This window comes from Euleptes europaea, chromosome 11 (assembly GCF_029931775.1).
Source record: "Euleptes europaea isolate rEulEur1 chromosome 11, rEulEur1.hap1, whole genome shotgun sequence".
Taxonomy (NCBI): Eukaryota; Metazoa; Chordata; class Lepidosauria; order Squamata; family Sphaerodactylidae; genus Euleptes; species Euleptes europaea.
The window spans coordinates 41,168,932-41,195,692 of NC_079322.1; the positions used below are offsets into that span (position 1 = coordinate 41,168,932).

The 26,761-nt window shown below is 41.4% G+C and overlaps 1 protein-coding gene across 1 annotated transcript in view; it reads left to right on the forward strand.

The window, feature by feature from the left end:
- The window catches only part of SKAP2 (src kinase associated phosphoprotein 2), a 125,450-nt gene that overhangs the window by 15,284 nt on the left and 83,405 nt on the right, over nt 1-26,761 (forward strand). Inside the window, exon 4 of the mRNA XM_056857484.1 lies at nt 4,455-4,553. Coding sequence (XP_056713462.1) covers nt 4,455-4,553 — 99 coding nt within the window. The remainder of the gene's footprint in view (nt 1-4,454; nt 4,554-26,761) is intronic.

The window sequence follows — 26,761 nt, forward strand, 5'->3', positions numbered from 1 at the left end:
AGAAAATCCAAAACAGTTTTTAAAGAAATTAGTCAGTTTGGCCATGTTAAAACAGACATTGCATTTTATTCTATGGCTGCTTGGGAGTGAGGTTTCTGTCCTTGCAGCAGTCAAAAGGACCCCCCTTTTTTTCATCATAGGAAACTGTGCCCAACAGATGCTTGGTGTGGTTTGAGTGGGCCATGTGCTTAATACAAATCTTTTAAAGGGAGAAGCAGCCCATTTAATGTTGACTTCTTGTATCCTGCTTTTCGGCTTACAATTTTTGAAAAATGCAAGATTGATGTCTTTATGCAGGTGTTTATGCTGATCGGCAGACCTGTAAGGCTTTGAGTAGATTTTTATGTAATATATTAAACAATATACAGGTATTTTTATACAGGTAGTAAATGTGGGCCTACTAAAAGAAACAAAACATTTCATCTTATGACTGTTTTGGCCATGATGCTTCTATTGACAGTTGTGGCAGTCTTTAGGTACTCTGTCCCCCAACAGCGCATGAATATTTATCATATAGGTCATGACCCAGCTTGGGTGTAGGCAGTATTTTTTTTTCCAAAAAATGTCTATGTCAAATTCTGCAAGAAGATGAACTGAATTCCGAAAGCTCTGTTAGAATGTATGTTGAGTTTTCTTATACTGCATCTTTATCCTGCTTCTCCTCAATACAGGGAGAATGTAGGAATGCTGCTCAAGTTTGGGTTGAAGCTGGTTAGGACCGAGGCAGAGAGGGACAGGATGCAAAGCCCCCCCCCCCCCTTTCTGTAGTTCAGAAGCTACCTCTGCTGCCTCCTTGAGTGTTCTGTGCCTGTGCCAATGTACTGGAAAGGGGACATGGCTAGATTCTTGTATCCAGCACAGACATTCCTACCTCTTCTGATTTCTATGGAAAATTTGTCGAAAGGGAATCTTTTTTTGTCTGTCAGGGACACTTGCCAGAGTGCGGGGGGATAATTATCAACAGTGAACTGGTAAGGGGATTTAGGTTCCCCAATGTTGTCTTCAAGGGGTTTTTGTCTTTATTATTTGTTCGCAAAGGGAATGCCTTTGTCACAACTCTGTCACTTGAGAATTGTAGCACACCTCTCTTACCGGAGTCTCCAGTGAAGTCCTAATTGTTCCAGTGTCCTAATCGTTCCAGTGTATGAAATGTCACCATGTTTTGGCAATTCTCACAAACTCTTCTTTGTTGTCATACAACTTTCTGTTTATTCAGGAGACCGTTTGGACCCCTAAGATGGGACGTCATACCATCTGTGGATATATTATATTTCTCTATACATTTAAAATGTTTGCAATCATCCATGCTTACATATTACAAAAGGGAAGGGGGTTATAAGTGGTAGAGAAGACTTCCATGCTTTTGCTCCTAAATAGTAGTCATTACCACGATACTGCATGCTATAGAGCCGTGTTGGCGAACCTATGGCACGCGTGCCACAAGTGGCACGCCGAGCCCTTTCTATGGGCACGCCTGGAGCCGCTGCCGCCGCCCGTCCCCCACCCCCTCCTCGCGGCCTTGGCGCCATCTGCCTCCGTTACCCCGCTCCGCCTTAGCAGCAGCGCCGCCGCCCCACCCAGGCGCCGTTCCAGACCCGCCGCCGCCCGCTCATGCTCGGCCCCGAGGGCTGTCCTGCTGGCCGCACCGCTACGCCCGCCGAGTTGCCCCCGCCCCCTCCTCCTCCGCCCCTTGGCTGCCCATCCCCCTCCTCCGCCCCTCCTCGCGGCCTCGGCGCACGTTTCTGCCGCGCCACAGCCAACTTTATTGAGGGGCGGGGGCGACTCAGCGGGCGTAGCGGGCCTGCCGGCAGGGCAGCCCTCGGGGCCGAGCATGAATGGCCGCGGCGGGTCCAGAGCGGCTCCTGGGTGGGGCGGCAGCGCTGCTGCTGAGGCGGAGAGGGGCGACGGGAAGCTTGCGGGAGGCTTGCGGCGGACGGCTCTTTCACTTGGACTTGCCACTCAGATGCACATTTCCCCCATCCAGATTCTTAAAACTGCATGGGGGGGCGTTTATTGTCCATTTGTGTATGGGAGGTTTAGCCTTGGACTTGCCACTGAGATGCACATTTCCCCCATCCAGATTCTCAAAACTGCATGGGGGGGGGGGTTGTTGTCTATTTGTGTATGGGATGTTTAGCCTTGGACTTGCCACTGAGATGAACATTTCCCCCATCCAGATTCTCAAAACTGCATGGGGTTTTTTTTTTTGTCTATTTGTGTATGGGACGTTAAGCCTTGGACTTGCCACCGAGATGAACATTTCCCCCATCCAGATTCTCAAAACTGCATGGGGGGGGGGGTTTGTTGTCTATTTGTGTATGGGATGTTTAGCCTTGGACTTGCCACTGAGATGAACATTTCCCCCATCCAGCTTCTCAAAACTGCATGGGGGGGGGGTTGTTGTCTATTTGTGTATGCGACGTTTAGCCTTGGACTTGCCACTGAGATGAACATTTCCCCCATCCAGATTCTCAAAACTGCATGGGGGGGTTGTTGTCTATTTGTGTATGGGAGGTTTAGCCTTGGACTTGCCACCCAGATGCACATTTCCCCCATCCAGATTCTCAAAACTGCATGGGGGGGGGGGTTATTGTCCATTTGTGTATGGGAGGTTTAGCCTTGGACTTGCCACCCAGATGCACATTTCCCCCACCCAGATTCTCAAAACTGCATGGGGGGGGGTGTTTATTGTCCATTTGTGAATGGGAGGTTTTGCCTTGGATTTGCCACTCAGATGCACATTCCCCCCATCCAGATTCTCAAAACTGCATGGGGGGGGGGGTGTTTATTGTCCATTTGTGAATGGGAGGTTTAGCCTTGGAATTGTCACTCAGATGCACATTTCCCCCATCCAGATTCTCAAAACTGCATTGAGGGGGTTGTTGTCCATTTGTGAATGGGAGGTTTTGCCTTGGACTTGCCACTCAGATGCACAACTCAACAATAAGCCCCCCTGCAGAGTTTTGAGAATGCAGATGGGGAACATGGTGTTTGTCAGTCATTGCCATGATTTAATTTTATGGATGACAAAGGATAGTACAGTTAGTTCTGAAAATGAAATCCTTAAAGTGTGGAATTCTCTGCCAAATAATTTTAAATCAATGAAAGCACTTGGGATTGCTTTCCTTACTTTGTTTGGATCATTTTATGCTTGTGAGCATAAGATGTTAACGTATGAGTTGTTTTTTCTAAACTAAAACCTCAGTATTCAGGTTAAATTGCCGTGTTGGCACTTTGCGATGAATAAGTGGATTTTGGGTTGCAGTTTGGGCACTCGGTCTCTAAAAGGTTCGCCATCACTGCTATAGAGAATCCAGGTTTTTTTGTAGTTTTTTTTTTGGGGGGGGGTAGTTTTTTTGGAAGTGCAGAGATCTATGAAAGTTCCAGGCTTTAACAAAAAAAACCAACAACAACCATGGGCTAGTGCTCATTTGAATTGAAAATTTATGCAAAGAGTAGCTGATAGCAGGATTCAAACTTCCTACAGACTATGGAAATGTGTTATTATCTTATTTGCATCCCACCCTTCCTCCAAAGAGCTTGGAGAGGGAAATGAACAGGGATGTTAGGTATTATTAAATAAATGTGACACTTCTTCAGGCACTCTCTTTCTTAATTCTAGCAATAAGGAGTAATGTAACATAATATAATTGGTATAAATCATCATTGTATCCTAGGTGTGGATTTTATACGCTTTTGAAAAGCTCCTTAGCCATGATTGTGTGTGCTCTGTGTGGATCCATGCTGGGCTTCACATGCAGTGTCTGACTCACTGCAATGCTGCCAAAAAATGGGGTGAGGGCTAGAACGGCAGGTGTAGGCAATGGATGGATGGGCAGTGAAACAGTCTGTAACCAGCATGCCATACCTTATGCTCTTCATCCTGCTTCGGTTTGAAATTAGTGCTCCGTACGGGGCAATCTGTGTGTACGTCGTGCTAACATCCTGCCGCAAGTGGTGTATCAGTGTTGTGTGGGTGTTATAGGAGAATGCATTGTAGCTAATAAAGTATGGTGGCTCTTCCATTTGTTTAAAGTTCATAGGAGAAGTCACGGTTGATTTAGGGAGGGGGATATATACAAGAAAACTAGAAAGAGGGGTGGAAAGCTTCTGATACTTATCCTTACCCACCTTCTTTCAAATAGTTCCTCTGTCATGGTTTGTTGTAGCTTTTTCACATGGTTTCTTTTGAAAAGGCTTGCTTCCACTCCCGTTTGAACGAAGAAGATTGGGCTCATCTTCACTAATGAGGAACACACATTGCTGAGTGGTTTATTAAGGCACTCTTTGCCAATAGGGCACTGCTTGGGGTCTCTGCTTCTGATGTACAGGGAAGAGCCTACTTGTGCAGGGTCTTGTATTTGAAATTCAGCTCGCAACGATGCTTTACTCTATGCATTGTCAAATGGAAAAGAATCTTGTTTTAATCCCTGGTAAATATTTGGTTTGTGCAGGAGAATTAGAAGATGGGGAAGAACAGGAAGGTCCCTTGCCTGTGCCTCCTGACAACCTATCTGACCGGTATGATAAAGACGATGACGGCCCGTCTGATGGTAAGTCGTTCTCTTTATCTCAGGATGCAGGTCATTTTGTTGATTTGGTTGGATCGGCCTGTGCTATTTCTGAACTAAGTGGTAAAATTTTTGGGCAAGAGATAGACAGCGAAGCCTCAGGAGACATAGGGGCCTTGTTTTCTTGCCTTCCCAAGACCCTTTAAGGAACAGAAGAGTGCTCTCTAGTGGTAAATAAAGCACAGTGAATATTTTTAAAACTGCACACCATGTTCCTTCGTGCTACAATCAAAACAGTTTCCTCACCTTCTATTCCCTCCCCCCCACCCCCCCACCCCGGGCTCTTCTCTGCCCCAATGAGCTGGACACCAGAATATACTCAGAATTTTCCTTTGAAACAAAATGTTGGTTAATTCATCAGCATCAGATTCTTGCTTTAATTTTATTCCGCAGCTTAACGATTTGCTCCTTTTGTTGCGTAAATAATGAAACCGTGTAGCTGATGGATTGGGGGGGGGCATCCTCCAAGCAGAATGAGTTCATAAATTATTCATGTGTGTCCTTCTTGTACTGTCTTTTTAGTTCGATTTCCAATTCAAGCCATTTGGGGAGCAACAGCGTTGGGGCAGTTTCCCCCCCCCCTCCAGTCTGCGTTCATTAAAATATCAGCCATACAGTGCAATTCTATTTTTTGGGTTTTTTTGCAGGATTACTCCAGTCTCTGCCCATTGATTTAAGTGGTCTCAGACTGGAGTAACTATGCATAGGATCGCACTGTCAGATCATTTATAAATCGTTCTTGAAGAGCAGAACGACTGAGTATTCTATGGAGATTGTTGCATCATAGCTTGCCAGAGACTTTCTAAAAAGTTTACTTACGATACAGTGTGTGTATGTGTGTAGTCTGAGCAACCAATTAATTCACAAGCGTTAGATTTAAAAATAAATGGGTTTTTTTTGCCATCCTATCATGATTAAACTGTGCAGTTCCATCTCTGCCTTGAGGTACCACTGTGGGATGAAAATATGCTTCCTGCAACATGCTTTTCTGCATTTTATGTTATCCAGATTATTCCCTTTGGAAACATATATTGCTTTTATGAGGTATAAAATTATGTCTACTGCAGAACAGGGATAAGTCAAGTGTGTGCATAAGTGATAAACCTAACAACTGATTCAGAATACAGTGTCTTTACGTTCCTAGAACTCTGTAAATTGTGTAACTATTAGCGTTAATTTTTGTGGGACGCTTTATATAACAGAAAAGGGAGAGATCCTATTTTTAAAACCAGCAATAAAATAACCTCTTGCCTTTGGCTGCCTTTTTCTTTTTTTATATTTACTGGCAAAAGAGATTTCCCCCCTAAGACGATGAACAAAATAAAGGAAAAAGGTTCTTTATATCCTACCGTACATGTTGCTAACATACCATTTGCCGTATTTTGGATCTATGGCATATTGAACGCCATTACAAAGAACACACATGAGACATGCTTTGTTTAAAAGGGCGGGGGGAGTCATCTGCATTTATTGGTGAAAACCAACCATGTATTTCTCAACAATGCAGGTGCCCAACTGTTAAGCATCCCATCAATACCAATATGTGAATAATTAGTTTAACAAGTTTCCAACTCTGTTATTGTATGAAATATTTACTTAAATTAATAAGTATTATAAAAATGTACATATTATAATATGAAATGAGCAGTTTCTTCTTGTCTGTTTGGTTAAGTATCAGCACCCCCTTCTTTAATTAGTATGAATTATGTTGGTGGATATACTTCATAAATTTTGATAGCTGCTCTATAGGTAACTGTTTTAATCTTTGTGTATCCAGCAGATCATTAATGCATCTGTGTATGGGGCAATGAATCAAATGTAACATCCCCTTCCGATTTACCTCCTTTTTAGACCACTTTTAATGCTTTTGGCATTCAGCGTTCCAACATCTAGGCCGACTCTGTTTTGCTTCTGAATGTGATTGTCTCACTAATGGGAATGTTTACATCTGAAATATTACAATGTAGGGCCAGGTAGTAAACTTGTAGTCAGAAGCACTGGAAATATGAAATCACTGAAATATTAATCCAATGAAACATATTGTTCATTGTGGCATAAATGGGGAATTAGGATCTATCAGTAGCCAATAGTCTTAATTCCATTAAGAGATGAGTCACTCATCTTCAGCCATGATCACACCTCCAGAATAAAACATTGTTTCTAAGAATAAGATTTTATTGTAAGTAGTTTGGCTTCTAATTGTCTGTTTGGCATTTTGTTAAGAAGATAATCAGGAATAAATAGCAATAATTTTGTTCTAGTTACCATGGCGTATGTGTAATGTGATTTTTTTTAAATAAAAAATTGCCTTCACTGACCAATATCTAATTAGTTGTATTACTTAGGAGATAATTGTTGTGTTTAAACAATAAATAACTAAATTAGTACAGGTCACCAAAAGGCCTGTTTCAGTCTAGTAGCTTTGGGTAGTTTGTTTTTGGCTGCTTTCTTTACAAGCATGAAATATGCTTTAGGTTATAAACTCTGCATATGTATTATTCATGATACATTTAATTTTTTGGAGGTCCTGAAAACATCAGCCCAACCTATGAAAGTATACACTATAAAGTCTGTCCCCCTTTTTTTCTTTTTTCTTTTTTTGAAAGTATTCTCCCAGTTTCCTTGGTTCAAAAGTTCACTCAGTTTCCCAACGGCCACCTAATTTTCGAGTTATTCCCTCCAGCCGAATGTGTTTAGGTTTCTTTATGGTTTATTAGGTACTGTAAGAAAGTAGCATAAGTTATATCTTCTAATGAAATCCAAGCAAACTTCAGTGAGGCTTTGCCTTGATTGCTGGCAGCAATTAAATTGCAGGAGGGGAGCCCAGTGTGGGAACTCCGGAGGCCCAGGCACCTTACTGGAAGAGGCACAGAAAACGAGGGCAGAAAGGATTAAAACACAAAACAAACCACTCCAAAAGGATTCCTCAAAATAAAACAAGACACACAATTCTTGCCTGGCACACTGTTCCTGGCTGGCTTTTATTTTATTGGCTTGCAGCCTGATTGATAGCAAAATCATAACTCGCTATATGCTAACAGGCAGAGTTCACTTGTAGGTTATTGTGAACTGATAAAGGGTTAGATGGAGTTTTGATTTTCGCACTGGACCCGGCTGCACCAGATTAATGGAATTTCAATGAGAGGCTGGAGTAGTCGCAGCTTTGTCAGAAAAACTGATGGGGATTCTATAGTCATGCCTGCTCATTAATACCAGTTGCCTGAAAGGTGTGGTACTTCTCTATACAAAAGACTCCATATAATTGATTTTTGAATGGGATTCTCTCCCCCCGCCCTTTATTGATGGCTGAGTTTTGTTGCGACATAAATGACAGGTTTGTATATTGTACAGTAGCGTTGCCCATCTTTTTGTTTTTAATATGTTTGTGGCAGAGAGCAGGCTTTGACCTATTGCTAATAACCACTTCGTTCACTTGAAAATCAGCAAAACAAGACAAGCTGGGAGAGGGTTATATTCAAATAATATATGGTTGGTATTGCTACACTTCTTGTAAAGAGGCTTTTTTTTTTAATTGGAAGGGGGGAAAGCTGAAAACGGGAAGGCATCGCGTTTATAGTGTACGGTATTTTCTGAAAGGCCTGCTATTTGATCTTGTCTGCGAGGCAGCTAGTGGGAGGCTCACTCGGTAGAATATTCCCCTGCAGGCAAGCAATCCTGGGCCACTGTCAGCTGCTGATGTGCCAGAGCATGCATAGAGAAACACAAGGGGGAACTGGATAGTACATGGTTATATTGAGCAGCTGCACTGCGTGTAGCTTCTGTGCTCACTCCTGGTAGTAGCCGTATCATGCAGATTCCCATATAGGCATCCTCTGTGTGAATGTGATGTTCAGGGGTGCTTAGAACTGGCCATGTGTTATGAAAAGACTTGTGTGAACCAACTGTTAATGTTAGATTAAGGACAGCACCCATGGAATGGTGTTTTTAAATTTAAAAGTTCCTTTTCCTTTTAGATTTTAACAAAGGAATTCACTGTGATTTAAATTTGTTTATCCAAATACCATGGCTATTTCTTTTTTTAAGGCTTCATGTTGGGGCACATGCATCATTTATTTTGTTTTCCAAAGTCATGATCTTAATGTTTGTAATGTTGCTGTGATGTCTTGACTCATCTGAAGTAAATTCTCTTTTGGCATCCAGTTATCTTTCCCGTTTGTTCTTTGTTATTTGTTTTATGGAATCTGCTCAAACTTCCGATGCCCCAGTTTAAAGAAATGACCCCAAATTATTTTATGATGCATAAAATAAGCCCTTTTACCCATGAAACAAAATTTGTCTACTAGTTCTTGTATTTGCTTTAGAATCATTCCTTTTTTTTTTTTTTTTTGCTCATGTGTATATTTTTGATGTAATTTTTTTGTAGTGGCACTGAAGTATGTGAACGTATCATAAAAATATTTGAAACAATTGCAGTTACCATGAAGAGTTATAGGAAGCTGTTTGCCTCAAGTTCAGGCTGTGGAAATGAATGCTAAAAATGTGCCTTTTCAATGCCTGCCTGTTTCTGAGAATCATGGTACACAGAGTATTCACGTAGTGCAAAATGAAATCAATGGTCCAGAAAATCAGTTATGACACTCTTCTTGTGTGTTCTTGATTAAAGCTTTTGGATAACATTAAAAAAATGAAAGTGTTTCTTTTACGTCATTGTATTTGCTTGTTCATATAATTTTTTAAAAGAAAACTCTGAAGATATAGGTGGGCCAGCGGGATAGAAAGTCCCCAATAAATGATTCAGCATATATTTAGGTTGGAATGGGACAGGCCTGTCTATCCCAGAGGGCCTATTTACACAATAAAGTTTCAGTGATAGTTACCATTGCGTAATCTTGGCCTAACAACTCTCTGTCACACAAACGGGATCTTGGTGTGTTTCAGCAGTAGCTCCTTGCTGGCTGCCTTGGGCTGTTCACAGTTTGCTGTGCTTAACTATGTGACTTTGGATTCCACCACATTACTGCATTTTACTCAAACACTTCCATTGATTGATTTGTTCATGTTGTTTCTACATCTAGAAAAAAATACCCGTTTATTGTCACTCTGTGTCTTTGACTACTGCAGAATTTCTCCTCTGCGTCTATCACTGAGTTTTTATGAGGTCAGTAGTTTTACTCACTGTAGACTAAAAAGGAATCTTGGCAGTTGTCTTTGCGCACGAGTTTTCCGTGCTACCAAATTAATCACTTATTTTTCTTGTCTGAGACCCACAGATCATTGATGTATACATCCTGCCTCTCACTACCTGGTCTCCCTTCAGTTGCCTTGCATGGTCGCTAAGTTTAAGTTGTATTATAGCCCACTGCGCAATGCCATCAACTTTTGTGGCTCATTGTCAGCTGCTTGTATTATAAAGCAACCTGCAGAATAGGTGGGACTTGGTCTGCCTTGTTGAGAAGTTGCTTAATGGTAGTGGCATTTCAGGAAAGCCATGGCTATCCTGGTTGTTCATCTCATTGCTTGGCAGCGAGATGGAAAAAGAGATTGGAAAAGCATTAGTTGCTCAGCAGCAGCTTATTTTCTAGTTTCTCAATAAGGGATAGAAAAACGAAAAGTTGGGATGGGGAAGAGGTATGTGTGTTTAATTTTCTAGTGTCTGCAACCTTTTCCCATTTCAAAAATATTTCAGCCAAAGTTAGCTGTATGAAGAATGTTTAGTTTTAAACCGTGATGTGAAATTCACCTCTGCCCTCTGGGTAATTTCAGAAGTCCTTGTCATAAGACCATTGCATGTTCTTAGACTTTTTTTGAAATAATGCTATGGGGGATGGGGGGAGGATAAAAACACAACTTCACAAGATACTTGTATTTCAAAAGTCTGATAGAAGGTTTTCATGGCAAGTGTCTTAAAATGCATTTATCCATTGTGCAAAATTAGAAGGAGAAATTGTTTTATCATCTGTGAATAAAAATTATGTTTCATTATATTAACTCGGTCAATGAAGAAAGATCACGTCTCCGCCGATGGGAACCTTTTCACCTACCAGGTGCTTGTAGTTAAGATAAGTTTCTAAAGTAATCTAGGAAGGGCTGCAGTGAGTTGGTGATAATTGATTTACCCTATCACATCTAACTATTCCTTGTTTTCATTACTCCTTCCCTTGGGCAGTAATCACAGGATCAAGCTGCCAGTCTGTGGGCATAATTTTTTCCAGTAACGCCATCTGGCTCATTGGCAGTAGAAGTTGTGATGACTCCGTTGCTGTTGCCACTGACTTTGTCAAATGGCTAGACTGTTGATTAGAGCTCTTCTGCTACTAGCTGCTAATTTCCCCTTACTATTGATTTAAATGGGTAATTTTATGCACTTTTGTCTCATCTGTGTACATGTAGAGAATTCAGTGTTGGACACATTTTGGGGAGGATGAAATACTGTTTGCTAATAGTTTTCCTCTTTAAACTGAGGCCAGTGCCATAGTTTGCATGATGCTTCAGCAAACATTTTATCCCTGATTCTAATTATTGGATAAACTGAGAATTCTGAATACATTTCCACAGATAATGGGTACACTTGGTCATTTTGAACAATAGTTTGTATGCTACATGGTACCTGACTAGATAGTGAAAATCCAGCTTCTGCAGACATCTGTGGAGAGATGATGGTCCAATCTGGTATAATGTAGTTAGTGCAAATCATGGTTTGTTGCCTTAACTCTGGTTAAAGAACCTTCCCATGGGTACCATGGCTTAGCTGAGCAGTCAGGGTCCTTGGAAGTCATGTAGAGGAGACATCAGCTAAACCTGTTTTGGTACCTTTACAAGCAGAAATGCTGAGGGACAGCGAAACTACATCAACTGTGGTTTGTCAGTTCAGATACAAAGCTCAGCTATAGTTAATACAAACATACAAATCCATATCAGCCCCTGGTTTTTGTATCACAGTCTGTGGCCAGTTCTTAACCATGGTTTAAGTTCTTAGTTGATGTTGGACACAGATTCCTGAAGTTGCATGCACCCCTGATTTTTGCTGGCTTGTTCAAACGTATGAAGACGATTAAAAATATCCCAATAATGTCTTGGGATACCTGAAATATGGTAAATATTTTAGCCATCTCATTTCTTGTAGATGACCTCCCCCCCTTCTCCCAAAAAGTTGTGAGACTGAGAAATTTCACACATTCATGCAGGCTTTGATAATTTGTTTTTTTTTTTTTTTTGGCTGTGGGAGCCAGACTCATTTTCCATCCTTCAGGGTTTGTATTTTATTTGACCATATTTTTAAATTATTGCTACAACAAAACCTAATCCTAAACTCTTCAGTTTTTCATAATTTTGTTAAAGCTATTACAAAATTGTTATAGTATATAAATATAGGGGCAACTATGTTTGCCACCACCACAATGAAATGCAAGCATCTAACCCTAACCTAACTTCTCCCCAGTTTCTCATAACTCCATTATTTCTTTAAAAAGCTCTACTTAATTGAGCCAATCTAGAGAGCAAATGGTTAAGAAATGTATTAATCTACCACTACTGAATGCTGTAAAGTAATGACAAGAACTTCATCCACATGTATTTTTACATAATACAGTAAAAGGTTTTATGATGTCAAATAATAAGTTTGTACTTCTGGGGATCACTGGGAGATACTACAATAAAATCACTGCTGAAAATGCTAGGTGGCACAGTGAAATTTCTAGGTGCCATGGCAACCTGGGAATTGTTGAATCCCCCATTAATGGTGCATATGTCTGAATGCATTAGCCATAAGTGTGAAGATCTTCCTAGAATTGGTGCCAGTTTCAACAGGGCCTGTTCACCCACGAAGCAGTTGGTTTTGATGCAGACTTTCTACTCCTGAAGAACTGAGTTGCCCCCAAGAATGCAAGACTTGGCTGTCTCTGCTTTAGGGTATATATGTTTCTTTAATAGAGAACCATTTTTTCATCCATGAGGCTTATAAAGTATATTATTTTAATCGCTTCATTCAGATTTTTAATCACAACTTCCTTTTTTACTATATTGGTTTTGATGATGGGGCGAATCCCATTGGAGGTTTGATTGGTTAAAGCACCTAATGAAAAGGTTGATTTCATGTAGACAACTTGGATCTAAGCAACAGCATGCAGTTGGGTGGGTTTTACCATTGCACGAGTTCCTTGCCATAATTATGTAGGTGACAAAGCCCTCAGCACACCTGCAATGTTGCCCTGGATTTTAATTGTATTTAGCTGCTGCTGAAAATTCTGTTTGAAAATTATACCCCGATGTCAAAGAAGAAATTTGTCTTCTCCTTGAAGCTTGCCAAAGTTAAATGGACCTCAACTGTAAATGAATGTAAGACACATTAAGTAGTACAGATGCAAAATTCATTATGAAGAAGGAATATGTAGAAAACCTATAATACATCCCTATCTCTATTTATCTTGCTAACTGTAGAAGCGTTAATCCTAATGCGAATGATATTGCTAGGCTCCAAAGAGTCACTTGTGTGACTGAGAGAACTTCAGCACTGTGTTTATGTGTGTGTGGTTTGTGGTGTAGTGTGGTTTGTGGTGTAGTGGTCAGAGTATTTGACTAGGATCTGGGAGACCCACTCTGCTATGAAAGGTTGCTGGGTAGCTTAGGGCTTTCACATACACTCAGCCTAACCTACCTCACAGGACTCTTATGAGGATAACATGGAGAAGGGAAGAATATTGTAAGCCACTTTTGGGTCCCCACTGGGGATAAAAGTGGGGTATAAATTAAATAAATAAAATATCTCTCTGGACAGTTGCCTGATCCTCTGAAGTGCGTGTTCATGGGAAGGGATAGGGAGATAAAATATCTGGGGCTTACAGATGCTGAATGTAACATTCTGGGTATCTTTGCCCACAAGTTCAATTTGTGTGTTTTAGAGTTCAGGCTGTTGGGCAAAAATGTGCCTCTGTGGAAGGCTTATAATAAGTAAGTCATGATTAGTTATACATCTTTCTAAAATTGCATTGTATCTTTTCAGCTGTAACTAAAATGTGCAGCTGTAAATGTTTTCCTCTAATCAATTGTATAGGATGCTGCCAGGTCTGTAAGATTTATGCCATTGACAACCCCCCCCCACACACACAAATTCTACAGAACTGTTTGTTTTGTTCAGATATGGAGAGTGGGAGTCTAAAGCATTTTTCTTCAGAATCATAGGGAGCTCGGTGACCTTTTGTGGCAAATTATGTAGAAAGAAAATATTTATATTCATTTAAAATAACCTCGGTGAAGAAATAGTCTCATTACCCAGTTTGATCAATTTCTCGTAGCCTGAGCTGCAGCATGCGGCTGTTGCCATTGGGTGATGGAATACGCCGAGAAGTAGCTAATGGTGATGGTGCTCATCAGGACAGGGTTCAGCCAGCGGTCAGCGACAAATAATTCAAGACTGTTTCTAAGTTTGCGGCTGGTGGAATTTGCTTTTCGCCCCAAGCCAGCAGCAGTGCTGAGCTTGGGCTATTTGATTACAAGAGGGGGCATATTTGCCTCTTAGCAACTGCACATTGACTCAACCGATAGGGCTTATACTGCCTGCAAAGGGTCCTTCCCCCCTTTGTGCGGGTGGAATAATGCATTATTGTCGACTGACATGCAAAAGACGCCGTAGCTGTTCCGTAAGGGTCTGCGGCCCAATTTCGTATTTGTCCATTGTAGACTTCTAGTGGTTGCATTGTTGCTGTAAAAATGCATGAGAGAAAGATGTTTCCAGTCTGAGTATTGATTCAGTACATTTGCTGCGTAACGCAAGTTAGTATTTTGAACTTATCGATAAAAACCTGTCTTCTCCTTGCACCTTTTGAATTAACTTTTCTGGGATTAACCTTCTCTGTTCAGGAAATGATTTTTATCCTCGTGTGTTTCCATCTGGTGATTTATAAAGCAACAGTTCACTTCTCTCCAGCCGTAATAATATTGCATTAATGCTTTGGCTATTATGGTAATATGCAAGGAATTTACAATACTTTTCATTTCCTGTGGAAATGGAGCCTGTGGGAGAAAACATGTCAAGAGACGAAAGTATTTATAACCCAGATAGTTAAGACACAACTGAATGAAGACAGTTTGGGAAAGATGCTTTGAGTTTTATGACTTCAAGAGGCCACATCAGGGAAATCTCATGCTGGTTTTTATGGTTTTATGACTTTCTTTGCTCCTGGGCTGTGTTCGGACGTTGGGTGTATTCACAGTCAAATTTTAGCAAAGAATTTTTGTTTGACCAATGTGATATTTCTTGATTATATTAGGGTAGGTTATAGTAGTATGAGAATGATTTGTAGTCAAGTAGCTTGATATTTACAGTAGAATTTTTAAGGCCTTGGGTGTGTTGATCAAGAATATCTTGCTTTGCATTAAATCTTCAATTACAGGATCTCAATTCCATGTATATTTTTCCCCCTTGGCAGACATTTTTTAAACTTTTTCAATTACGCTCTAGTTTGGGAAATGTTAAAATAATCATGTGTGGTAACCTTCTGCAGAGCTATCCAAGAAGGCTTTTGTCATTTTACAATAAGAATCTTTTCCCGGACATGTAATATATGCATAAAGTGCTTCTTATTTATTTCAGGAAGGGAAAAGTATAAATGGTGGTAAGCCTCTATTGAGTGGTCTTTAGTGCTGAAGTGACACACTCCATTTTCTAAAACCCGTTATTGTACTTCTGAGTGCATTTTTGAAATCTTTTAGCATAGGTGCAAAATAGTTCAGCTGTGCCAACTCCAAAAATTATTACTGGAGAAAATTTTTTAAAACCCTGTTATGTTAGATTTGGACTATATGTGTCATGCACAGTAAAACCCAGATAAAAACACTGTTGCAGAATTTAAAATTCTTTATTTTGCAGATTTGGAAATGTTTATATTCTTCATTATATTTCGTTCTGTTATTAAACAAGGCCATATGTATAAAATTAGAATGTTATATCCCAAAATGCTTTTTTAAAGAATTTGTTGGTAAGATCCCCCCTCCCCTAAAGTTCTCTTTACAAGGAGCGGAGCATAATTCAGAGAAAGTTTTCTTTGTGTGATAGGACATTCCTCTTTCTACTGCTGATGGGCAAAAAGAAGACGAGAGTTAACCTTTGCATTATTCCCACTCGTGCCTGTGGGCGCCAGTTAACTTTCACTTTCATGGAATGGTTGTACATTTTCAACCCTAAGAATAGTAGTGAGTAATTTGTTAATTCAGAGCACTTTGAAATACTGGTGTAATTTCCTATCTGGGGTGGTTCTCATTGCATGAGTGCCAGGTACCGCTGCATCTTGGGTGGAATGCAAAAATCTGTCCCAGTCGCACTGAAGAACATTTTAAAGCTAGGAAATAAAAAACAGCATGTCTAATTGAAGTGAAAAAGTATTTTCTTTAGATAGGTAGACACATTTATCCACCTTGACAACCTACTTATGACATTAGCGTTAAATCCCCAGTCCTGCTAATCAGATTTTTGTTTTCATGAAATATCACTAAATTAATTTCTTCTCTAGTATCCTCAATGTACCCTAAAGCCTGTATAGATGGACACTTCCATTCTACCTTTGAAGAATCTCTTGTATTGTGATGGTTGTGTTAACATCCCATTTTGTCTTTTTATAAGAAATTGTCTTAGAAATGTGGAAGGATATTTTTGTTATTCTGTAACTTTCTTCAGTGTACTGTTGCTCTGACTGTGCAAGGACAAAGCACTTGTGGAAGGTAGGATCCTGTATCATGGGGGGGGGGAATGTAGCATCCTGTATCATGGGGGGGGGGAAACTCTATATATGCAAGTCCTGGGGGCTGCATCTTTGCATTCGGCACTGGCTACTGCAGGCATGCTCCCTGGTTGTGGATTGGGAACCATTTGCACTGCATCAAATATATGGTCAGCTTTGACAGAGCTGATCTCCTGAGGCTGTGAATAGTATTCTGGGTCTGCCTCTAACAGTTCCATCAGGCCAGAGCCAGGGTCGAGGACAGCTGCACACTTCTAGGGCTGAGGGCCACCAGTAAGTTAGAATCAGCAGAACATAGTGTCTGGGGGGGGGGGTGAACTAAGAGGGACAGTCCCGAAGATACGAAATGAAAGCTGAGCAGCGTTTTACTGATTTTATGAAGTATGTAAAATCAGTATTTTAGATTTCAGAATTCTGAATTTGATGCTGAATTTGCCTATAAGAAGTTTTCTGAAGCATTACAGTTTGTCTGTTGAAGTCTGTCCTGCCAAATGTTACTTAACTGGGACAGGTTACAACTCTTTTGCATGACTGTTTGGTAGACCCGCTTCCCAATCCATCAGGTAGATAGGCTGGCTAATCCATTGTTTGTAATGCTCTTACATTTCATTTTGTAGTTAGCTATAAGTTGACAGGAATCACTCCTCTGACTTGTTCTGCTGATTTTTGGTAAACTCATCTGGGTTTTGATTGGTATTTTCCTACAAGGAAAAGTTAAAATGTTGTTCTAGTTAACAGAAAAATATTGCTAAGGGGGAGCATAATAGATGTCTGTAAAATGATGAGCAATGTGGAGTGAATTAATAAAGAAGACCGCTCTCAAAACACTAAAACCTAGGGTTACTCAAGCTTGTAGATAGAAGGCTTAGGACTGACCAAAGGAAATCCATGTTGCTATATGTCATTTTTTAATGACTGTTGTTACAAGTAATGGTGGTAGTTATTAACGTGTGTGTGTGTATGTGTGAGTGTAAAGTGCTGTCAAGTCGCAACCGACTTATGGCAACCCCACCAAGGGAATTTCAAGGCAATTAAGAAGCAGAGGTGGTTTGCCATTGCCTTCCTCTGCATAGTCTTCTTTGGAGGACTCCCTTCCAAGTACTGACCCTGCTTAGTGTCCAAGATCTGATGAGATTGGGATGAACCATGTTGCCTTCCCTCCCAGTTACTAATTTAGGTGGGATTTTAAAAGGATAGAGGAGTGGGTTTGCAGCTAGCTATTAGCTAGTATAGCTAAGTGGAACCTCCGATTAATACCAAATGATGCGGACAACCCACAAGCAGGATGTGAAGAAGGTGGCCATCCTCTTCATGCCCTACTTGGGAACTCCCATAGGCTTCCAACTTGCCTTTGGTGAAGACAGTATGCTGGACTAGGCGAGACCTGGTTTATTCCATTAAGGCAATTATGCAAATCTCATTGATTTACACCTACCTAGGATGCTCTCTACAAGGTCATTAACCTTGATAGGGAACTAGGTTTTCTTGTTTTGTAAGCCGTGAACCCTTTAAGTGCTTTATAAATTAAAGCAATGTGGGGGGTGCTATCAAATAAATGAACTTGTACTTATAGTTATATAGTCAAAGGAAAGGGGTGTTTTTTTTTTTTTTTTTTGCAGCATTAGCTGGTACAGGCTGTGACCTGAGGTCACAAGAGTGGAAACCTACTGAATGCCACAGCCCTGTATGTAGTGGAATCATGTTGACATATCTGTCATGGCACCTTTACTTTCACATGGGAGGAATGACATGTGGCTGTAATGGAGCACTGTAATGCATTCAACCATTGATATAGGCAGGACGGGAGGGTTTTTTTGTGTTGTTTTGCTATTAGTATTTTGTTTTTGTTTTTTTGCTACTGCTTTCAAACTCTGCTGTCTCAATCCTGGACTGCTGTGTCTTGCCTATGTTTAAGAAGAGGCTAGAAGAATATACAGTAGGTGGAATATTCTTGGAATATACAGTAGGTGAAACTTAGTGTTTCACTTCCAGATAGTATATATTCTGCACTGTCTTTAGGTAATTTAACATTTCTACTTTTAATAGTGCAGAGCTGTTTTATATAAATGATGCAAATCAAGCAAATTATGCATGTATTTGGGTTTTTCCTCTAGCAAGTCCAGCTTTCTTTAAGGGCTTCACTAGGCCTTTCATATAAATCCAAGAAGTTCTTCAGTTTGCACAAGAGTTTTTGCAGCCTCTTTCACCTGCGGCAACATGAGGACTGCCTGAGGAGAAGAAGAAGAGCTGGTTTTTATATGCTGACTTTCTCTACCACTTAAGGAAGAATCAAACCGGTTTACAATCACCTTCCCTTCCCCTCCCCACACCAGACACACTGTGAGGTAGGTGGAGCTGAGAGAACTGTGACTAGCCCAAGGTCACTCAGCTGGCTTCATGTGTAGGAATGGGGAAACAAATCCAGTCCACCAGATTAGCTTCTTCCGCTCATGTGCAGGAGTGGGGAATTAAACCTGGTTCTCCAGATCAGAGTCCACCGCTCCAAACCACTGCTCTTAACCCCTGCAGCACGCTGGCTCAGAAGCGTCAGATTAGAGGACCTGGGACTATGCTAGCTAGCTGCTCCTTCCCTTCCACTCACATATCTTTGGATCCATGCTAACCACAATTATATTAAATGGTGTTTAAAAACCAGGCATATCACGGTTGCAATGGAACAATCTCTATTTCTGACCATAATATAACTCATATGCTACATTATATTTACAGTGTTTTAATCAACTACCTTGTTCTCATGAACAAATTTATTTTTAATTTGCTTTCCTTGTTGCAAAGCAAGAACAAACAGACCCATAAACAGTCATCCAGGCTATCAGAGGGCAGAGTGGTGACCAGGAGTTGAAGGTGTCATTGATTTCAAAATAAGCAACAAAGGGGGATAGAGATATCATATGGTGACACTACATATGATAACCAGGTTCTCCCCTCCCTGGTAATGTCAGCACTTCATCCTCCCTTGAAATGAAGTCCTCCCTAGCCAGTAGATGAATCTGCTGTGCATGTTGGCTTCTAGATCTCAGAGTTCTGACGTTTAGAGTTCTGTGCAATCTCTGATGTGCATATGGAGCCACTACCAGTGTAGTTTTCTGGTAACTTCATGGATGGATCAGCTCTGTGCAGAAATGAACTAAATATTTAAGAGCAGTTGGATTCCATGTGCGTTTTGGAGCTCTTAGGCATGCAGGAAGGTAGTTTGGAGCACAGCGGCTTTGATCTGAAACCCAGAAGCCATATTTGGGTGACCAGTTGGTTGCTACTTGGAGCAAGGAAGACCTACGAAGGTTCCAGACTCTATTTGTGCCTAGTAAACACCCCTCTCCCTTCCCGACTATGAGGACACATCTATAAGAATTTCTGGCCATCGTAAGAGCAGACAAAACAGATGTGTGTTGAAGGAGCATAAAATTGCCACTGTCACATGGTAAATGGCTGGCACAGGCTAGACTGTCTTCTTTTCTAGAAATTGAGAGCTAATTTGCATATTGATAGGGTAGGGACAGGAAATTTACTGTTGAAGCCATAGGTAATAGAAGTGATTTGGGCGCACTCTAGAGGCAGGAGTAAAGACTGAGCCAACTTGATTCCGTTATTACTTCAAAGTGGCATAATTGCCGTTAGGATGAAACCAATTCCTTTCCTGAAGGGGAGTGTGGGGAGTGGTAGAAACTTCTTAAAAAGCCGCAACACATTTTTCTTATGAGATTATTCTTTCATTCTCTTGATTAATGCCTGAATGTAAGAATTTGATGGAAGCACTTCACTATTAAATTCTGAAATATGGGGAATCCTAGCAAACACTTCCAGATTGCCTTCTGTCTGTCTGCTTTGCAAAAGAGTTAAATGGACCATCCTTAAATGATGTCATTAGCTCAAATTGAAAAGACAGTGCCTGCAGGGAAATAATTTAATTGTCTTAAAGCACTCCTACTTTTTGTATGCAGATCTCACAGCACTTCTTCCTTTTTTAGCTGATAAATTATCTAAAAATTTCTTCTTCTTTCAATTCTCTGTCAAATTGCCAAGAAGTCATTTAAAGTTTTATTGAAGTTAAAGATCATAAGAGATCCTCTTCTTAAATATAAAGCTGTTGGGAAACGATTGTTATCTGCACGTGTGAAAGGTTAATGGTAAAGTTTCCACTTTCTTCTGCTGTGGCTGCATTAGAGAGATGCTGTGAACTTCAGGATTTGTGGGGGCACTCGTGCTGGAGATGGTGCTATAAGATTCTGCGACGGGCTTACTGATTTGAAGGCGTGTCTACATGCTTCATTTCTTGCCCCACATGACCTGTGGCCCACTATTTTCCCTCCTGGCTTCCCTTTATCCGTATTTCACTTCTTTGTGCCTCTTCTCATGTTTACTTATGGCATGGTAGAAGCCTAGTATTCTGCCTTCTTGCAAGATTTGGGTAACTGGGAAAGTTCCCAGCGAGCCTCTACCTGAGAGGGCTGCATGCTGCATCCAGGGATGGTAATTCCCCCATTCCTTACTAGCGGCTGCTGCAGGAAGTGACTGCCCGTTAAATAGCTGCTTCAGTAACTGATCAGCAGTGTCTCAGGATGGGCCACTGTGAGGCAGGGGTGGGGCAGAACTGCTGGAGCAGCTCCTGATTCTCATGAGAGTGGGGGAGCAGTATGAGGGTACGCCGCGCTGTGTGAGCAGAATGCCATGCAGTCTTTGAAAGGGCCAAAGAAGGGGCTGATAGGGATGCCTCTGGCTTTCCACTGCAGGCTGCTCAGGTGTGTGTGTGGGGGAGGAGCTGAGAGAAGGGAAGGGAGATGGTGTCCATTACCCCTCTCCCCTCTTCATCTGAGACCATTTGAACTGGGGCCAAAGGGAGTGGAGTCTGGTGGAGGGGAGGGGCAGGAGTCCCCCACAGATGTCAAGGAGCAAGCTGAACCAAGCGACCCATGGTGGTCAAGGTCTGAGGCAAGTGTGCCCTGTGCCATTGCCAGGACTGCTTCAGGCCTGTTCAACCATCCCTGACTCTGTGGCTCTCCCCATACCAACACTGCCGATCCAACAAATAAAGGCAGTCAATTGAGAATGAGTACTTGACTAGATAGGCCATTGAAGCTTTTGGGTGTAAATTATGAAATGGTTTAACATGATAAAAATGCTTGTTACTCCCTTAATTTACTGCCAGCAAAATGTACTAGAGAATACTTGGGCACCGGTTCTTGTAGGTTATCCGGGCTCTGAAGATGCCTGCCACAGCTGCTGGCGAAACGTCAGGAAAGAAAATACCAAGTCCACGGTCACACAGCCCGGATAACCTACAAGAACTGATGAACTCTGACCATGAAAGCCTTCGACAATACTTGGGCATCTTGTAACTTTTCTTTATATGCGTCCCCAAGTACTGATATAGCTGATTATGAGCTTTTTGTTTGACAGCTCCTTTATTTAATTAATTTGGATTATTTAATTTAATTTGGATTTATTTAATTTGGATTATTTAATTTTTAATCTGATCTACGTTAGGATTACTTTGGTCATTGGAAAATCCCCATGTTGGAAAAGTGTCATACAGGCCCACTTGACAGCTCTCCTAAATTCCTGAGTGTGTTGTATGCCTCGTCTTAACTGAATCCAAATTATCATCAGTCTATGTGGGCAAAGCTGCCACAGTTTTTAGTACCTCGTGTTTATGGTTAAATTTGTATGCCACTCTTTTAGTTAAGCATCTTCATGGAGTAGAAGGAACTGCATAATCATAAAATGCAATTGTAATAATTTCATTATAGTGCCACAAAAATACATTTGGAAGCTGTTTGCTCAGGATTGCACTATACAAAACCCCCCCAAAAAAGGGATTAAATTAAATAAAAATAGTAGTGCTCTATATAGTGTTGTCAAAAGCCTTCTGCTTATTAATTCACTTTCCTAGCTTTTTACAGTCCAAGCCATGTACTATATGCATATGTTTAAGAGCACACTTCTTTCCTAGGAATTAACTGGCTGTATTATTTGAATACTTAGGTTTCCTGCACTTGCTATGTTTGAGCTGTCAGATCAGCTTCCATCCTCAAACAGGATCCTTCTTTGGCCTTTGACAGGAAGTAGAAGTGATCCCAGCAGTGTTCCATGTCTTAGTTAGCGTCACTGGAGAGGGCGGGGAGAACATTTGAAGAGTGCTCATGTCTGCTCCTAAGTTGCCAAAGGAGGAGGCCCTCGTACAAAGGTTCCATACAACTAAATGTCTATCTGCCTCCTCTTAAAAAGACTGATTTTCTTTTCTTCTATTAAGATATGTATACACCACCTTTCTCTCCAGTGAGGTCTCAAGAGTGGTTTACAATGACGTTCTTCCCTCCCCAATTTTATTCTCACAACAATCTTGTCAGGTACTTAGGCTGAGAGAGCAATTGGCCCAGGGTCACCCATAAAGCTTCCATAGCAGTTTGAGGATTTGAGCCATGGTCTTCCAGATCCACTGGAATCTTGCTCTGTGGATTAAGCATTTGCTGCTGATTGAAATGGCTAGGAACGAATTGTCCTTGAATAGCCTTGATGGTGCACATGTGTTCTTATTTTTACCTTTGTTGTAACAAATCTTGGGTTTACACTTTCTGGATATGTATTTGGATATTAGGCATGAATAAAAACTGCTGCCTTCAAAGGTTAATGAAATGACATAATTATTTTGTATTCACATAATATTTGACTTGTGTGTGTTTCCTTGATACACTGCTTTACTTCCTTTGCACCCAAATTTGTGTGGCACTCTAAACAACTACCCACAAACAACTACCCACAAATAGACAACAGGAAATGGGAGCCAAGGAGGGGGGAAAAACCAAAAGGAAATAGCCCATGTAAGAGTTCTACAGTGACCCATGTAGATAACCCATGTAAGAGTTCTACAGTGACCGGAAGGAATGGTTACCACTGGAGATGGTTCTGGGAGGAGGAAGAAATTTGAAGGAGCGTTGGGACTTGCCATTGTGATTGGGCTCTGACATATCTTTTCTCCTAGTAGTGTGCCTAGCAGTAAACACAGGTGTGTCGTAGGTTGCGTGGCAGCACCAGCACCAAATGCACCAAGCCCTGGCAAGTCAGCTCAGAAACTTCATAAGGACTAGCTGGGGAGCCAGAGAGGGGAGAAACCAGCCCCAAAGAAGGCCAGACGTCAGGGGACGCAAGGCATCCAAACCTCACTAGTGCAGTGGAAAAGGCAACCAAGTAGACTGTCCCAGCCTTGTCAGAAGGGAAGCTGACAGAACATGGCTCTTGCGGCTCAAAATGCCCCTGTACAGGGCAGAGCCTTGCAAGCAAGCGAGGGATATGCGTATTAATTCCTTTGCCTAAAACCTTACAAGAAGCTACTAATAAGGCCTGTGATGAGGCGAGTGCACAGGTGTCTGTGAGTATGGTGACTGTGAGACAAGATAGCTGTCGCTCTGCCAACCCAACTGGTACCTTCAAGGGGAGTGACTGCACCACCAGCTAAGGCCATGCCGAACCTCTCCCAGGGAAGTGTATGTGCCACAGGAAGAGGAGCCAAATGGTAACCGGTCTGAGGAAGGCCTTGCTGTTTCAGCTCTCCCTCTGAGGCAGCTAGGTGTTATGGCTGCTAGTGGAGGCGGTTTGAGAGAGGAGGAGCCAAAGTCAACAATATTATTAATATAATAATAATACAAACATATTGAGAGTACGATACTGCTTAAAGAAGCCACCATTTCTTTATGTACACCAAATCTTTGAAGAATTATTTTTCCAGTTCTGGAATACTTCATAAGTGTTTGAGTAATGGTAATTACAGAGCAATAGTAAGGGGGGGGCTTCAGGATCAAAATTCTGAACTAGTGAGAAAACGAGTCTTAAGAACTGTGCGACCATGTCTGTGTACCCAGTATAGCTCTGGAGTGTGCTTATTGAACAGTATCCCTTATGCCATATTGGTTTGGAGGCAGCATTTAAAACTGAGTGTTTTAGAAGCCATTTGTGATATGATACAGTAGTCTGCTGTTGAAAGCTGGTGTGGCAGAAGAGAGGACCAAGATGTGTGTGAGTCCTTGGACGTTGTTACGCCAGAAGATCTGGGCTTGAAATGGACAGGAGAGAGTCAATAGCTCAGTGGTAGGATGGTCCCAGATTAAATTCTTGGCAGTTCTCCACTTTAAAAAATTGTTTAGCAGGTGCTGGGGAAGATTATTGAGAGTTGCTAGCCAAAATACTGAGTTAGATAGACTGACTTGATAGAAGGCAGCTATGTATCTATAATTTACCCTGGGATCTGACTCTTCAGCTTAGCTAAGTGAGCAACCCAGGATTGTATATGCTGAGGTCTATTAGGTCTCTTCAGCCACAACAGGGAATAGGCATGCCCCCCCCCCCCAAGAGTGTCATACTTTACTGGGGAGGGTCTCTAGACTGACTAAACCAAACTATAAATGCCAACAGTCAGCTGTCACTTTCTTTTCCAGTAAACAGAACCTTAAAGAGATGAATATCTTCGTTGCTGTATTCAAGGAGAGCCAGCATGGTGTAGTGATTAAGAGTGGTGGTTTGGAGCAGCGGACTCTAATCTGGAGAACCAGATTTGATTCCCCACTCCTCCTCATGAGCAGCGGACGCTAATTTGGTGAACCAGGTTGATTTCCCCACTTCTACACATGAAGCCAGCTGGGTGACCTTGGGCTAGTCACAGCTCTTAAAACTCTCTCAGCCCCACCTACACAGTGTGTTTGTTGTGGGGAGGGGAAGGGAAGGTGATTGTAAGCCGGTTTGATTCTTCCTTAAGTGATAGTACAAAGAGAGTTTAATACAGTCCAAGACCAGCATAAAAACATACCAGATATACATACATAACATAACACATATAAAAGTGCATCAAGTGTGAGCCCCTATAGCCTCCCACAATCTCTCACTCATAAAAGCCGTTAAGCGCTTAATTAAAAATATTACATATTTGGAATTAGCATAAATATAAATATAAAATCGCTCAACCATTAAGTTCGACCCATGCACGCCTGGTCCTCATTGCTTGCCACCCAAATTTGGCCACTTTAAAAGTTATCTCCATATCTTTGTCTGAGAGCATGTTAGAAAGACTAAAGGCTCTGGACCTTAAGTGATAGAGAAAGTTGGCATATACAAACAAACTCTTCTTCTTTTGGTGCCAACTCTTGAGATGGAACAAATGCAGTACTGTTGGGCTGGGTGTCTTATTACTCCTGATCTGGTCCAAAGTACCCAAAGCCCTGACCTGGTTCTGACAGCTGGGATTTGAGGCTTGACATGAGGATTTACTTTATAGTGTTGCAACTACTCTTTGCTAGTCACAAAGGTTGAAATTGATTTTTTTTTTTAATGTAATCATTCTGCGTTTGGCATCAACACTCTTCAGAGGATATGAGTCCAAAACAAGTAGCTTTTAAAGCTGATCTAATGATTTTGACAGTTTTGATATTATTTAGTTTTCTCAATAAATTGAACTGTGCCACAATCAGCTGGAAAGGTATCCAATTTTCTCTTCGTCACTGGTTCACTGCTGGGTCAGCAAACTCTTACCGAGGAGGGGATGAAAGGGCATGGGTGGTCGAGAGCAGGTAATAGTCAGCCTTGTGTATCCAGGTGAGAAGGTTCTTAGCTTCCAGACCCAAGCAATTAGGGGGTAAGAATCCTCAGATAATTCAGCCAATAAAGGTGTTTAATGATAGTATGAACAGTTAGAGGTGATGATTAATTAGCCTGGGCATTTTGGGCTGGCTAGTGTGCATGCTGTACTACATACTGGCCATCAGCTGGTAGGCATGCAGTCTTGTAAAGGGCTTTCTGCTTTGACATTGGTCATATATCATTGCAGCTGTGCCCTTTGATTACTGGGAGGGCTTGCGGAGTGATTAATAGCCAGGATCAATGTTTCTGCCCAGCCCGTGACATTTGGTCACAGAGCAACCATATACTTATTCCCCTTTGGCACAACGCTTAGGATAAATGAAGGATGAGACCTGCCAATTTATAGCTGAGGAGCTTCCAGTTTATAAAATGAGTCAACTTTGACTGTACAAGATTATTCCCCATTGAAATAATTAGTGCAGCATTAAACACAATTAGAACCAAAACTACAGGAGCATGCTTGCTGAATCCAAGCCAGTTGACAGATGGTTAAAGCCTGATATTTGGCTGCCTGCAAGGTCCAAGACTTATTATTTTGCTGAGGAAATGAAAAAGTGTTGAAAGTGTATGCTTGGCAGGGGCGGTAGGAGTGGGGAATAGATAAATAATGCAAATGTATTTTGATCTTTTTTGGGGGGGATGAAGCTGTTTAAAAGTTTAATAAAATGTACAACGATGCGGAGCAGCAAATGATAGTGTAAATGGTTCTTTGGGAGCAACTTGCCGATTGCTTACAGTGGTCTCATCCCATTCAAGGCAATGTAGCTGTTCTCTCCTAAGTGGTCATTTCATCCCTTCTTTCATATTTGCTTATTTTAGTGCTACTTGCTTCCGCATCACACCAGAGTTTCC